The sequence below is a fragment of the Peromyscus californicus genome, unplaced genomic scaffold (assembly GCF_007827085.1).
Source record: "Peromyscus californicus insignis strain IS unplaced genomic scaffold, ASM782708v3 Scaffold_4__1_contigs__length_199733344, whole genome shotgun sequence".
Classification (NCBI taxonomy): Eukaryota; Metazoa; Chordata; class Mammalia; order Rodentia; family Cricetidae; genus Peromyscus; species Peromyscus californicus.
In genome coordinates, this window is record NW_026294562.1 from 102,683,488 (window position 1) to 102,698,173 (window position 14,686).

General features: G+C 46.0%; 1 protein-coding gene across 1 annotated transcript in view; it reads left to right on the plus strand.

Annotated features, from left to right (window-relative positions):
• Positions 1–10,492: 10,492 nt before the first annotated feature.
• The window catches only part of Pold3 (DNA polymerase delta 3, accessory subunit), a 40,862-nt gene continuing 36,668 nt past the window's right edge, over positions 10,493–14,686 (plus strand). Inside the window, exons 1-2 of the mRNA XM_052762770.1 lie at positions 10,493–10,648; positions 12,293–12,348. Coding sequence (XP_052618730.1) covers positions 10,589–10,648; positions 12,293–12,348 — 116 coding nt within the window. The 5' untranslated portion in view covers positions 10,493–10,588. The remainder of the gene's footprint in view (positions 10,649–12,292; positions 12,349–14,686) is intronic.

Below are 14,686 nucleotides of genomic sequence, written 5' to 3' on the forward strand. Positions count from 1 at the left end.
GCATGCAGTTCCCACAGAGGCCAGAAGAGGGCATCAGATCCCTCGGAACTGGAGTTACAGAAGGTTGTGAGCCGCCACGCGGGTGCTTGGAACCAAACCCCAGTCCTCTGGAAGAACAGCAAGTGTCTTTAACCCTTGAACCATCTCTCCAGCCTCAGCAACTTCATTCTTTATTGCCTTGCTCTCTGATCAGTTTTTCTCAGCAGGCCTTGTGTCCTCAGTTAAGTGAAAGGACTGAAGGACTTAGAACTCCCCACTCCTTACATGAACACGTTATGGTGTATATGTATGTAGCCTCTGAGGACAATTAGCAGTGTCAGGTGTTCAGTGAACACTTATCAAGTGACTGAATTATGTATCTGTAAATGGAGTTTTCTCCAATCCTGCCTGGCCCATGGTCAGGACAAATCTCTCTCACCTGCCAGTCCCACAGCCGATCAGACCCAACCAAGTAAACGCAGAGACTTATACTGCTTACAGACTCTATGGCAGGCTTCTTGCTATCTAGTTCTTATACTTTAAATTAACCCATTTCTATTAATCTATAAATTGCCATGTGGCTTGTGGCTTACTGGTACCTTACATCTCGCTTGTCATGGCGTCTCCCCGACTCAGCCTTTCACTTCCCAGAATTCTCCTCTCTCCTTGTCCCGCCTATACTTCCTGCCTGGCTACTGGCCAATTAGTGTTTTATTTATTAACCAATCAGAGCATTTAACATACACACATACTGCACACATACCCCTATGCTACCAAATATGTTGAAATCTGAACCCTGAGTTCCCCAGAATGTGACTGCATTTGGAGGCCATCTGAATTATAAATGAGGTTATAGGTGTGTGTGTGTGTGTGTGTGTTGGGGTGGGGGTAATCTAATAGGATGCAAGAAGGAAGAAGAGGCGTGTGTGTGTGTGTGTGTGTGTGTGTGTGTGTGTGTGTGTGTGTGTAATAGAACTCTTCTAAAATTGGATTTTGATGATGTTTCCACAACTGTATACATTTTCTGACACCCATCCAAGTCCTACTAAAATGGGTGGGTTTTATACGTGATTCCCCCTCCCAGTTAAAAATAAAGCAGTGAGTGCCCTGAAGCATCTTCACGTGAGGGTGGTCCAGGTCTGCTTGGTCTGAGAACTGTGGCTGTGAATGTGGAGGTGGAACGACAGAGGCTGGACTGGCCATGGGGAGGCTGAGGTAATCCTTGCTGAGGGCCACCTGGTGCCTGCCATTAAGACAGGTGATCTGTGGGAAATGTGGCCCCTGTGGACTGGCAGGTGGGAGGCTAGCTTCTCAGAGGAAGAAATGCCTCATCAAAGTGCCGAGAGGATGGATGGTTCCTTTTTCTAGCTTAGCGGGATCCTAAGAGGCGGAAATTGTGGCAGAGGCTGACCGCCATGTCTGGGAATGGATGAGCTCTAAGAACAGTGGGGATGGTAGGCGACTGAAGCTCAGCACTCCGGGCTGGGAAAGTTCCTCCCCGGCCTCCTATCTCTCACTAGCCACACCACATCTGGTGACTTATTATAGTCTAGCCACAGCAATTGTAGGCCCAGACACAGACAGCTCACAGCAAACTCAGGGACAGAGATGTGTAAGGTGTGGATACTTCAATTAGTGAAAAGTAAGAAAGAAAGGAAGAAAGAAAGAAAGAAAGGAAGGAAGGAAGGAAGGAAGGAAGGAAGGAAGGAAGGAAGGAAGGAAGGAAGGAAGAGAAAGAAAATCTCCGGAGAAGTGATTAAGACAATCTATGCTAATATGCTAATATGATATAGACATAAACAAAGACTATGGCAGTCTTACATTGGGGAGATGGAGAGAGAGCAAGATCTAGAGAACCCAGAATCCTCTCTTCTTTGCTAAGAAATTGAGACTTTATCCGGAGAACGACTAGGAACCAGTGAGGGACAAGCAGGCAGCAAGATCACCCTGAAACTGGTGTTAAAGACGAATCAGGACAGGGCAGGGCAGATGAGGACAGAGATGAAGCTAGAGAAGAGGACAGTGAGCATGGGTTGTTTTCTTAAGAAGAAAAACAGCTTGAAAGAAAAAAAGACTGATGATAAAACACAGCCGTGCAAGAAGGACCCCCCTGGGGGGTGGGCACAGCGGAAGGGGAAGCGGAAGGGGAAGCCAGGAGGTTAGTATAGGGAAGGCTTTCATCTGATTTTGTTTCTTTTACTTCAGTCTTAGAAGAAACTATGGAAAGGTAAGACATTATTTTCAATTAGTCAGCCCAAAGTACACAGTGTACTTCTTTAAAAAAAAATTAATTGCATGTTTATGTATGTGCCTATGTATAGGAATGTGCATGTGAGTGCAAATTTCCATGGAGGCCAGAAGAGGGCATTGGATCCCCTGGAGCCGGAATTACAGGTGGTTGTGAGCCATCTGAGGTGGGTCCTGTGAAACAAACCCAGGTCCTTTGCAAGAGCAGTGTGTGCTGTTAACCTCTGAGCCATCTCCAGCCACCATGGTGTGCTTCATAAAGCTGCAGTGTGCAAAGGCTGTGTGTGTAAGGGACTTTGAAAACCATCCTCTGGGGGCTCTAGCGGAACTGTGCCTGGTGGCACTCCAGCCAGGTTAGGACCTGAACTTGGTCCTAACTGTGGTTTTCAGCCATCCACCTCCCTGCATTTCTGATCACCAGGCCTTTGAAGGAAGCTGGATTTCCCCGGTTAGCTTATCAATAATGCTTACTCTGATAACAGACCATAAAAGAATTTCAGTGGTAGAAGGAAAAGGAAACAACGCCTTCCACAAATAGTATTCTATAGTTCAACAAAAGGGATTATAGAGTAAAACAATATGCAATTCAATTCCATCCTTCCATCCATTCAGTTATCTGTCAATCAATATTTGCTAAGGGCCTATCCCATACCATCCACGGCCAAGTAGGGGGCTGGGGATTGGAATGAAAAGGCCTTTTGAGGCTGTCTCATTCCATGGGAACTGAAGCCCTACTGCATGCCACCCTCTTGCCCATCCAGGTCTTTAGTTCCTGCAGCTAGAGTCTCTGATTGAGACCCCTCCATCAGGCATCTAATCCGATAGCCATGAAGGTGGCCCACCACAAAATCATGAACTTACTTAAAAGATTATGAGGGTTTTTGTTTTTGTTTTGGGTGTGTGTGTTGTAACTAGATAATGCAGGTTCTCAAGCATGGACTTTGTAGATGAAAATACGTCATGATGTCAAATAGTTGGGTACCCCAACCTCACATGGAGGTGCCCCAGAATGCTCACCCTGACTGTTTCTAATACAGACACCCATTGTGTCTCCTCTGGGGGGAGGAGCAAATGTTAGCTCTTCATTTCCAGCTTTTTAGACCTCTTTGCCATCGTCCCCTAGCTGAGGTGTTCCCTGAGGTTCAGTCTTCAGCTCCATCGGTGACTTAACCTTCCTCATTGCCCGTTACCCCATATAACTGTTAGGTTACTAATCAAGCCTGTATCTAAGGACAAGCATAGTTAGCAGCCTACTGGACATCTTCCAAATGGGGATTCCTGCTCATTTCCGAATGTGGTCTTTTCTGAAGCACCCTCCAATCCCCCCAGTGACAGGAGCAGGGGGGAAAACAATATTCAAAGCAGGTACAAGACAGGGATAGGGGCCATTGGCCTTTTTTTTCCCCTTCATAAGTGTCTAAGTAATTAAAAATAGACACGTGGCCGGGCAGTAGTGGCGCATGCCCTTTAATCCCAGCACTTGGGAGACAGAGGGCAGGTGAATCTCTGTGAGATCGAGGCCAGCCTGGTCCACAGAGCGAGTTCCAGGACAGGCTCCAAAACTACACATAGAAACCCTGTCTTGAAAAACAAAAAACAAAAAACAAACAAACAAACAAACAAACAAAAGATATGTGAGGGGGCTGGAGAGATGGCTCAGAGGACTGAGTCAGTTCTGAGAACCCATTGTCTGTAACTCCATCTTTAGGGGATTCAGTGCCCTCTTCTGGCCTCTGAGGGTACCTGCACACATGTGCATGCCCACATATATACATGACAATTAAAAATAAGATAAGGATTGGGTGTAGGGGCACACACCTTTAATCCCTGCCCTTGACGGAGGCAGAGGCAGATAGAGCTCTGTGAGTTGGAGGGCAGCTTGGTCTACATTGGGAGTTCCAGTCTAGCCAAGACGATATAATTTCTCAAAACAGAAAAATAATAACAAAAAAGGCCGGGGCGGGTGGTGGCGCACGCCTTTAATCCCAGCACTCGGGAGGCAGAGGCAGGTGGATCTCTGTGAGTTCGAGGCCAGCCTGGTCTACAGAGCGAGATCCAGGAAAGGCGCAAAGCTACACAGAGAAACCCTGTCTCGAAAAACCAAAAAAAAAACAAAAAAAACAAAACAAAAAAGGATACAATAAGGTATTTTAAAAAACTGACAGATGGACTTATAGAGACTGAACTAAGGAAGAAGCTGAGTGTGTGAGAGAAGTCAGAGGCAGGATGGGTGGTGCAGGTGTGAAAGAACCAGCAACCATGTGTCCTCTTGGTTCCCACACCTATTTTCATTAACAGAGAGATTTATACATTGATACACTGATGTGGTGTATTAGAACAAGTACCTGGAGCTTACTTCACTGCCTCTTGAGCTCCTGTTCAGAAGTTGATGTGTCCTGGCCTTGGTGGCTTTACATGCTATAACAGTCCTTATACAAGATGTTACTTTTTAATTTTATGTGGATGGGTGCTTTGCCTGCATGTGTGTCTGTGCACCACTTGTATGCAGTGCCCACAGAGGCCAGAAGAGGGCGTCAGGTTACCTGGACCTGGAATTATAGACAGTTATGAACCACCATGTGGATGCTGCAAATTCAACCCAGGTCCTCTGGAAGAGCAGTCAGTGCTCTTAACTGCTGATACTTTTCTTTAGGCCCTGGAAGAAATCTTTTTTTTGAAAAGAAGAAATGTGGGCTCGTTACATGTTATTAAGAGGCATAATAAAGACAACATTATGAGTTTATTTCTTACTTTTTTTTTTGTTTTTGTTTTGTTTTGTTTTTGTTTTTTGAGACAGGGTTTCTCTGTGTAGTTTTATGCCTTTCCTGGAACTCACTTGGTAGACCAGGCTGGCCTTGAACTCACAGAGATCCACCTGCCTCTGCCTCCTGAGTGCTGGGATTAAAGGCGTGCACCACCTATTTCTTACATTTTTAAAAGATTTGTTTATTTACTATGCATACAGTGTTCTGCCTCCATGTATGCCTGCAGGTCAGAAGAGGGCACCAGATCTCATTATAGATGGTTGTGAGCCACCATGTGGTTGCTGGGAATTGAACTCAGGACCCGAGGAAGAGCAGCCAGTGCTCTTAACCCCTGAGCCGTGTCTCCAGCCCCTATTTCTTACATATTTTGTCTTAAGTGAAAAGACATGATGTCTAGCCTCAGATACCCAAGTTCAAAGTTGTCTCCTCCTTTCTTTCTTTTGTTTTTTTTTTGTTTGTTTGTTTGTTTTATTTTTGGTTTTTTGAGACAGGATTTCTCTGTGCAACAGCCCTAGCTGTCCTGGAACTAGTTCTGTAGAGCAGGCTGGCCTCAAACTCATAGAGATCTGCCTACCTCTGCCTCCTGAGTGCTGGGATGAAAGCTGTGTGCCACTTTCTTGTTTAAGCCGGTATAGTCACTTCTTTGGGTTCCCATGGCACCATGTGATACTCTGACATTACATCCAGTTGTTACTCCCAACTGTAAGCTCTCTAAGACGAAGACCACATTGTGTCCCTATTAGTCATATAAGGGCTGATATACAAGCAACAGGTGTTTAAAGCATTAATATCTACCTGACACTTTTGTGTCAATAAGGCCTATGTCCTTGGCCCTCTGGAATGCCCCTTGGGCAAACTATACAGCCCTTGAATCATAGATACTAATCTTGAACTTACTGATTTTGGCTTGTCACCCTGCTATCTCCAGACCTGTGGCAGTCCTGGAGCTCAGGGTGGGGTTCCTGAGTCCTTTCCTCCTGGTTTCTCCTTCCTATCAAAGGCCTGCCCGCTTCCCCGTCACTGGGTCTTGGGATCCTGACTGCATGTAGGTAGAGTGCTCTCAGCGTGCCGAACTGTCTGTATTCCCACTCAGGGCCCTGACCAGTCACAGTACTCAGTGCTGCCAATCATTCGGAAAATGAAAAGGAAGGAGAAGGATTGTCAGTCAGCCTTCTATAGCCTATGCCAACCTTAGGCTGAGTCTTGATCCTCTGGCTCCCACTGCTGGTGTCACCTGACTCTCACATCCTAAGCTTTGTCTGGCTTTTGTCCTTGACTCCCAGGCCGACTGCTGGTCCTGGTTTCTAGAGCACTGTTGAATTCCCAGCAGGACACACTGACATTAAGCTTTATCCTTAAGACAGAGGGAGTAAGAGTTCTGTTTGTTTTAAAGGTGTCGAAGGTAGAGCAGGAACGGCAGCTCCATTCCTTTTTGAAGAGTTGCATTTTGTGTCTCAAATACGAAAAACACTTCAGATATCTGGAAGAAGACAATGAATTGGTTTTACATTGCTAAGTGCCTCACCCGCCCCCCCCCACACCATTTTCTCTGATCATAAAAATTATATAGGTCTGTAAAAAGTCAAACAGTTATAAGAAAAAATAAAAATAAAAAACAAGAAATTGATCAAAAGGCAGCTCAATGTTACCACTAGAGCAAGTACAGTGTGGGAAGGTGGGCGTGAGGCATCCCTGGGATAGAAACACATCTCTGTCACTTACTACCTATATAGTTTGGAGCAAACTACTTAACTGTGAACAATTTCTATGAAATCGAGATAAAGATTTCAGTTAGGTTATATGACATCTGTACAACAAGTATACTGGTACACAGGTAACATTTACATCCCCGATGACTGAAGAGGTTTCATGAGAAGATTGAAGTACAAAGTCTATCATGGCACCTGCCCATTCAGTGAATGGTAAGTCATAGTGAACGTACCTCAGCTCTCCTCCTTTCTCAACTGTATTTTCCTCTTTGCCTTCATTGGAACTAAACCTAAATCAAAATACAGTTACTGTGAGTCTATCACATGCCGGTGTTGTGCCATTATGAAGACAGTCATTTTAAATTGGTATGTATTAATTATTGTGTGCATGTGTGGGGTCCGGCATGTACCACGGTGTGTGGAGATCGGAGGGCGACTCTGAGGAGTCACTTCTCTCCTTCCATGTCTACATGGCTTCCGGGGATGGAACTCGGGTCATCGGGCTTGCACTGCGAGCTCTGTACCTGCTGAGCCATGTCACCGGCCACGAGCATATTTAAATCGTTTGTGTTGGAGCAAACCCTGTCTCAAAGTCCATCAGCTTGTTCCGCAGCCACTCTTTCCACTAACAGCATAAAGCTGACTGCGAACAGGACCTCATCTTTTGTATGTGTGTATGTGAAGGGATGCTAAAACCTAACAAGGCTACTTGAGGATTGGGGTCGCTACTCGGGACACCCACCACACATAGATACTAAATAAATAATTAGTATCTGAGGAATATGCACAAACTAAATGACTTTCCTCATCTTTCATTTGTGGGAGGGAAAATCCCAAGGGATACCCTTCTCTGGTTTATTTTTGACCCTAAAACCTTTCAGTGAATTTGTAAACAAAACTCTAATCGCCTTGACATGGTCCTCAGTTTATTTACTGGCATCTGCTGGCTATGGTTCTCTATGAAACCCATCCAGTTGCTGGGTTTCTACGAGGCTAAATGCAATACCATTCTAAAAGCGCTTGCCCGGTATGTTTGTTATACGATGGTGGAGTTGCCGACTGTTATCAGTGTGACTGTGGCGGGCTCAGTGTGAAGACTCCATCATCTCATTTATACCTCCCGCCAACGAGAGTGATTCGATTTCTCATCTGCTCTTCTCCCAATCTTTTCACATCTTCCAAGAAACTCCTGGCTGACCTAAAGCTTAGGTCCCTAGACTTGTCACTCTCCATGTTTCCTGTCCTCCGTACACTCCCCTCCTCTAATCAGCAGCCCGCCCCCCCCCCCGCCCGCTTCTAAAAGGAAACCTAAATCATGCAGTCTTTTCAGTTTTCACTGTTCCTACCATATTTTGTTTCTTTGTTTATGTTTTCAGAAAGGTCTTACTATGTAGCTCTGGCTAGGTTGGAGCTCGCTAGGTAGACCAGGCTAGTCTCCAGATCACAGGGATCAGCTTGCCCTTGCTGGGATTAAAGGCACATACCACTGTGCCCGATACCACTTTTTAAGTCACTCCTCCTCCCCATTTACATCTCTCTGGAGAATGTAAGCTTCATGTTGGAGGGGCCCCAAAACAGCTTGACCACACAGTTGCCATGACAGGCGTAGAGGCCCAGACACAGCTTCTGGCAGGCAACACTTGGACCCAGGAAAAGCCATAAGCTGACCCCATCCAGTGGGGCCTGCATCTAAGAGGAAATACCTGACATTCCAAACATTCCCTATACCCCTAGACAAATGTCAGCCGACCAGGGTCCTGAACCCTGAAAATCCCCTCACCCCACCTGAGCTCAGATCTCTCTGCTCTCACTGCTGCATCAGAAGGACAGAGAGACCAAGCCCCGGAGCTTGAAGATAATAAAGGCTCTTTGCTTTTACATACAGGATTCGGTCTCCGTGGTGGTCATTTGGGAGTCCCCGAGATCTGGGCATAACAATGTGTTCTCTTGACCACAGCTCTGCTCCACTACCTCAGCACCGAGAACAGTATGTGCCCTTTGTAGGCTTTTGCAAATTATGTCTTCTATGAATTCATATTGCAGCTAACCTTTGAAGTTATGATTCCTATCTTACAGATGAAAAACAGATTCCTAGTACTTAAAATAACTTACCTAAGGGCACACAATTAGCAGAACCAGGATTCAAACCCAGTCAGGTTACCTCCACGGCCTGTTTCTTATCCTCAATGCTATAGGATTGAACTACGGTGGCCCAAGACGATTATTAAGGATTTTGTGTGTGTGGTGTGTACTGTTGACAAAAACTTAAGTAGAAATTCTCCAATCTAATGATGTTTTCCTAGAAATAAGGTTTGTGTGTCCCATTATACAGCTTAGCAGGCCCAGCAGGTCCTGGCTCCTCCCAGTCCTTTTTCCCTTAGGCCTCTTCTCCCAACGTGTCAGTAGCTAGAGCAATCTGAGACAGTCTTCCTCCCCATCCTCCTCCGGAAACCTTCACCACTCTCTTATTTTGGAAGGATTTGAACAGGATGGAAATCCTTCATCCGCCTGTCACTATTGCCCACTGCTGTGCCCAGCGCTGGAGCAGCCCTTAGAACACCGGCTTAATCTTTTGTTGTTGAATAAAGGTGGATGGGGCACCGCATTTTACCCCATTGTCCATGCAAAAACCACAGCGCTCATCTTTTTTTATTTTTATTTTTCATATCCCTTACATGGTTAAACATTTTACATATTCCAGGTGAAAAACAAGACTTCTCGTAGATCAGGAATCTTTCAGCCATAACTGTTTACATAGGCAGTAGTTTTTGTAATTGCCACAAAACAGGTTACTAGTTTCACTTTCCATATTTTAGAGCTCAGTCCAATTATCTTAACTAACCATCCAATTCTTTGTTTTCTAGTTACATGAAGTTAATTGTTTAAAGCTTGATTTTAGCTATGATGCACACTGAAACCCGTAAACACATTTTCCAATATCAGAAAGAACTTGAGCTAACTCCTGGGACTTGACTGTTTTTCTTTTTCTTTCTTTCTTTCTTTTTTTCCCATGGCTCTCATCTTAAAGGGAATGAGACACATTTTACTCTGGAGTGATTTTGAGTGACCACAGCCTGGTTACCCCAAACTTCATGTTCCAATGCGGAAGCAGTTTCATGAAGTTTTATAGTTCTACAGAGCAATGAAAGTCACAAACCAAGTTTAAAATACATTCAGAGAGTCGGGTATATCAATGTGGGGGAAGCTTCCCTATAGGATCAAGATGCTATCTGATGGCATTCTTAGCTTTGGGGTTGGTGGAAGCTAGTGGTCTGCTAAATTAATAGATTCCAAAGGTTCCTATCCATTAAGTCACAAGGTGATAATTCCGATACACAAATGGGTAAGGAAGGGCTGTTCCAGAGGGCTGGAACTAGCCAAAGATAGGCCATTAGCCTCTGGATCTGCAACATTCCAATCTCTCCACAGTATTGAAATGCTGATCAGCCAAGCCGTTCACGCAGACAGGGCTTCTTTTCTAGAGTTTAGTTCACACCACCACCCTAGGCATTGGGAAGGAAACCCTGGCTAGGAAAGTGAGCTACCATTGAGTTCCAGTGCTAAACAGCAAGAGGTATTTTTCTCACTTTCCAAGTGGAAAAACTTGCTCAGAGCAGTGAAATATATGGTCCTGAGTCAGTAGACCAGTGGCAGAGAGATTGGAAAGCTCCCAGGTGCACGCAGACAACCAAGCTTGCACTCCTCACTTCCGGTCTAAATCAAGTTTCCCCTTACGTCAGCCCCGGCTGGACGCTCAGTAGTTTGGCCCTCATCCGCCGCCGTAGCGCGTCGCCTCGGTTGCCATGGGAGACGACCCGCGACCCGGGAGTGAGCGAATCCGTTTCCCGCCGGCGGGAGTTGAGCAAAGGGCTCGGGGGCTGCACTACCATGGCGGAACAGCTCTATCTGGAAAACATAGACGAGTTCGTCACGGACCAGAACAAGATAGTGAGGAGCTAGGACTGGGGCGGGGGCACGCGCGTGCCGGGCGAACGTGAGGGGTCCTGGGCCTGCCGGGGCTCGGCGGGGCAGGTCTCCAGCCGGGCGCTTGTGGCTTCGTGGGGACCGGCCGAGGGGGGGGCACAGGTCACCGCGACGCCCCTTTGCGGGAGACAGTCCCGGCGGGAGAGGCTCCCGCGTGCTCCGCAGTCGGCGGGCCTTGGGCGTGGGGGGCGCTGGGGGGCACGGAGCCTGCTTCCCTGGCCTCCTCCCCCGTGCCCGGTCGGGTGGCGGGACCCTCAAGCCCCGAGTGTGCGGTTGAGGAGACACGACGTCTTAGCTGGGCTACTGACGGGTGGTTTGTCCTCCAGAGACAGTTTCCTCTTCCTGGAAATTTAAATATTGAAAGCAGCATGACCCGCCTCTCTGGGCTGGTGTAAAGATCCAGAAAGACCTGGATGTGAAGGAACTTTGCCATTCTGAGCCCATGGGCACAGTTTGGTTACAGTGACTTCCGTCTCCCACTCTCTCAGGCAGGCTGCTGGGGTTATTCCCGGAAGTGGAATTTGAAGCCAAGGGCCAAATAGCTTGTATATGGGCCATTAGTAAGCGAGGGATAATCCTTGAGTCTTAGGTCTGGCTCCTCCTCTCATGCCACCCTGCCTCTACCCAGTCGCTATCAGTCTCTTTATTGGGAATGCAACGTTTAGAATGGGAAGAAACAGAACAGACATGACTAGGTCAAGGAAGGGTGGAGGCTTGATGCCTCTGTTTTCCAAAATGACCTGTCATACCACATTTAAACATTTAACTCATTTTCTGGTCCCCACACCGCCCGTTTCTCATAACGTCTGTATAGCTAGCTGCAAGTTTGTTGAGAAGTTCCTGGGTTATATGCTTTCAAAATAATCTAGCTTTTAGATAAATTTTAGGATAGTTGTAGGTGGTGGCTTCTCAAAGACAGAAAACATAAGTAAAACAAGGAGTGTGAGTGAAATGAGTCCTTGCTTATTTTTGGCTTGACTTTGTAGATTCTTAAAACATTTGTTACATTTTGTGTGTGTTTGTGTGTGTGTGTGTGTGTTAGTATGTGAGAGCATGCTTGCTATGGCACACATGTGGATATCAAGGACCAGTTCTCCCATTCCACTGTATGAATTCAGGGGACCAAACTCACGTTCTTAAGGGTATGGTAGCAAGTCCCCTTACCCACTGACCCATCTCTCTGACCCACCTTCGTAGATTCTTTTGCATTGGTCAATCTGTGAACCATCTTAGTATTTGTAAGATAAGTATCTTGGTCTTACTTGTCACATAGATGGTTTTTCTAACGGACATCTATTGTAGTTTACAGGACATAATCATCCAAGAGTAAGAGTGTTTAGGAGCAGGCTCTGGGCATTTGTACTCTGGGATCATCTAATAAAACCTTAAAAATAGCCGGGCGGTGGTGGTGCACGCCTTTAATCCCAGCACTCGGGAGGCAGAGCCAGGTGGATCTCTGAGTTCGAGGCCAGCCTGGGCTACCAAGTGAGTTCCAGGAAAGGCGCAAAGCTACACAGAGAAACCCTGTCTCAAAAAACCAAAAAAAAAAAAAAAACAACAACAACAACAAAAAAAACAAAACCTTAAAAATTGTTTTTTTTCTTTCAGGTAACTTACAAGTGGCTCAGTTATACACTAGGAGTTCATGTTAACCAGGCAAAACAGTAAGTCCAGTTTACTGCTAATTTTAATGATGTTGGAATTTTCTTAAACTTTGTTTTAATGTTCATAGAACTCTTAGGTTAGAACCGACTCCCCCCCCCCCCCACCGGGTTAATAGGAAAGAATATTATTTTCACTACTTTTGTCTTTCTTTTGAAGTGTGTGTGTGTGTGTGTGTGTGTGTGTGTGTGTACATTGGCCACAGAGCACATGGGAAGGTCAGGATGATCTTGGGCTCCGTTCCTACCTTTTCAGCTTGTTTGAGATGGGAGCTCTTGTGATTCTCTGCTGTGTGTACCAGGCTGGTTGGCCTGCCAGCTTCTGAGGCTTCTGTCTGCCTCCCTCTCACCACAGAGCTGGAATTACAGAAATAGGCTACTTTATCCTGCTTTGCTTGGGTTTGGGGATCTGACCTTGGGTCCTCATGCTTGCATGGCAAGTACCTGACTCCCTTCACAGTTTCGTTTCCCCAGCCCTGTTCTTCTCTCCTTTAGGGGACTTGCTTACAAATGTGATAATTGTTTTGTTGTTGTTGTGTTTTCGAGACAGGGTTTCTCTGTGTAGCTTTGGCCTGTCCTGGAACTCGTTCTGTAGACCAGGCTGGCCTTGAACTCACAGAGATCCACCTGCCTCTGCCTCCCAAGTGCTGGGATTAAAGGCATGCACCCCCACTGCCTGGCTAAATATGATAATTTTGCTGGATTTTTTTTTCCAGCCTTGGCCTATGGTTAACATCACTTTGTGTAGTGGTGTGAATGAGAATGATCCCCCATAGGCTCATATATTTGAACTTTTAGTCCCCAGTTGGTGGCACTGTTTGGGGGAGGTTTAGGTACAGCCTTGCTGGAGTAAGTACATCACCAGAGGCAGCTTTGAGTGTTTGTAGTCTCGCCCCACTTTGTGTTCACATTCTGTTTTGTGCTTGTGCTCACCTTTGAAGATAGGGGCTCTTGCTTCCTGCTCAACCTCCCTGCCTGTCACACCTCCTTCCATGATGGACTCTTGTCCCTCTGGAACTGTATGTCCAAGTAAACTGTATTCCATCAGTCGGTTTTGTTTTGTCACGGTCTGTTGTCATGGCAACAGAAAAGTAACTAATACACTTCGTTATTTCAGCTTTATTAAATGGGTTAACCAGTCCTGTTTATGGCTCAGATCTACGTGTTTATTGTCTTAGATCTTCATGTTTTCACATGTGTTTGTTAGGCCCAACTTTGGCCCAGATTTTCATAATGGTTTCTGTTGCTGTGATAAGCACTGATGAAAACCAGCGTGAGGAGGAAGGGGTTTGTCTTACAAGGCAGGAACTGAAGCAAACATGAAGGAGCACAGCTTATTGGCTTGCTCTCTTTGGCTTCTTCAGCTGCCTTATACAATTCAGGACCATCTGCCCACTGCGGACTGGGCCCTCCTCCATCAATTAACAGTTAAGAAAATTCCCCACAGACATGCCCACAGGCCCCTCCAGTGGAGGCCGTTCCTCAGTTCAGGTTCCCTGTTCCTGAGTGTGTCAAGTTGCCACCTGAAGCTATGACAGAGGACAACATGTGTTTGACATTAGCTGTCTGGCAGACTAGAGTGTGAGAACTAGAGCCAGTGAGTTGGCTCAAGGGGGCAAAAGTGCTTGCTGTTGAGCCTGATGACCTGAGTTCAACTGTAGGAACTTAGTGGAAAGAAAGGACAGACTGTCACAGGTGATCTTCTGATCTCCGCACGCACGCACGCACGCACGCACGCACGCGCGTGCACACACGCACAGAGTATAACTTAAAGATATGAGAGTATTTAAGTGAAAGCGAGTGCTTAGGATGGCCAGCGCACTGCTCTTCATTCTGCCACATCTTTTTGTTGTCGTTATTGTTAAAGCAGATTTGACTTGAGGCCCAAAGAGAAAAGACAACTTTTAATCAGTGTTAGAACGTTTGGTCTGCAAAGGTACAGAGTGTTTCTAAATCCCAAGAGGAAGACTTGGTTAACCATTTGAGAAATCATGTATGAGTTAAATGCCTGGTCTAGTTTGTCCTGCTCCTGGGTGGTCTGATTTTTATTTGTTCCTTTAGTGGTAGGTACATGTCTTAGAAAGCCCCTGTTCTCTAGAACAGGCCATTTGGGCTTTGAGTTAACATTAGATGGGTATAGGAGACTAATTTTACCTGTGATGTTTAAGCTTTCAAGACCTGAAACTGTTAGTCCAGAGGTAACTTCAGACCTGTTTTTACCAAGATTGCCCAAGATCAGCTTTGACCTAAACCTAAGAGCTGCAATAACTTTGGGAATGGACACATATAAGAGCTTTACTCATTGTCTGTGCATAAACAGGGCCACACTGTGTAGCCCTGG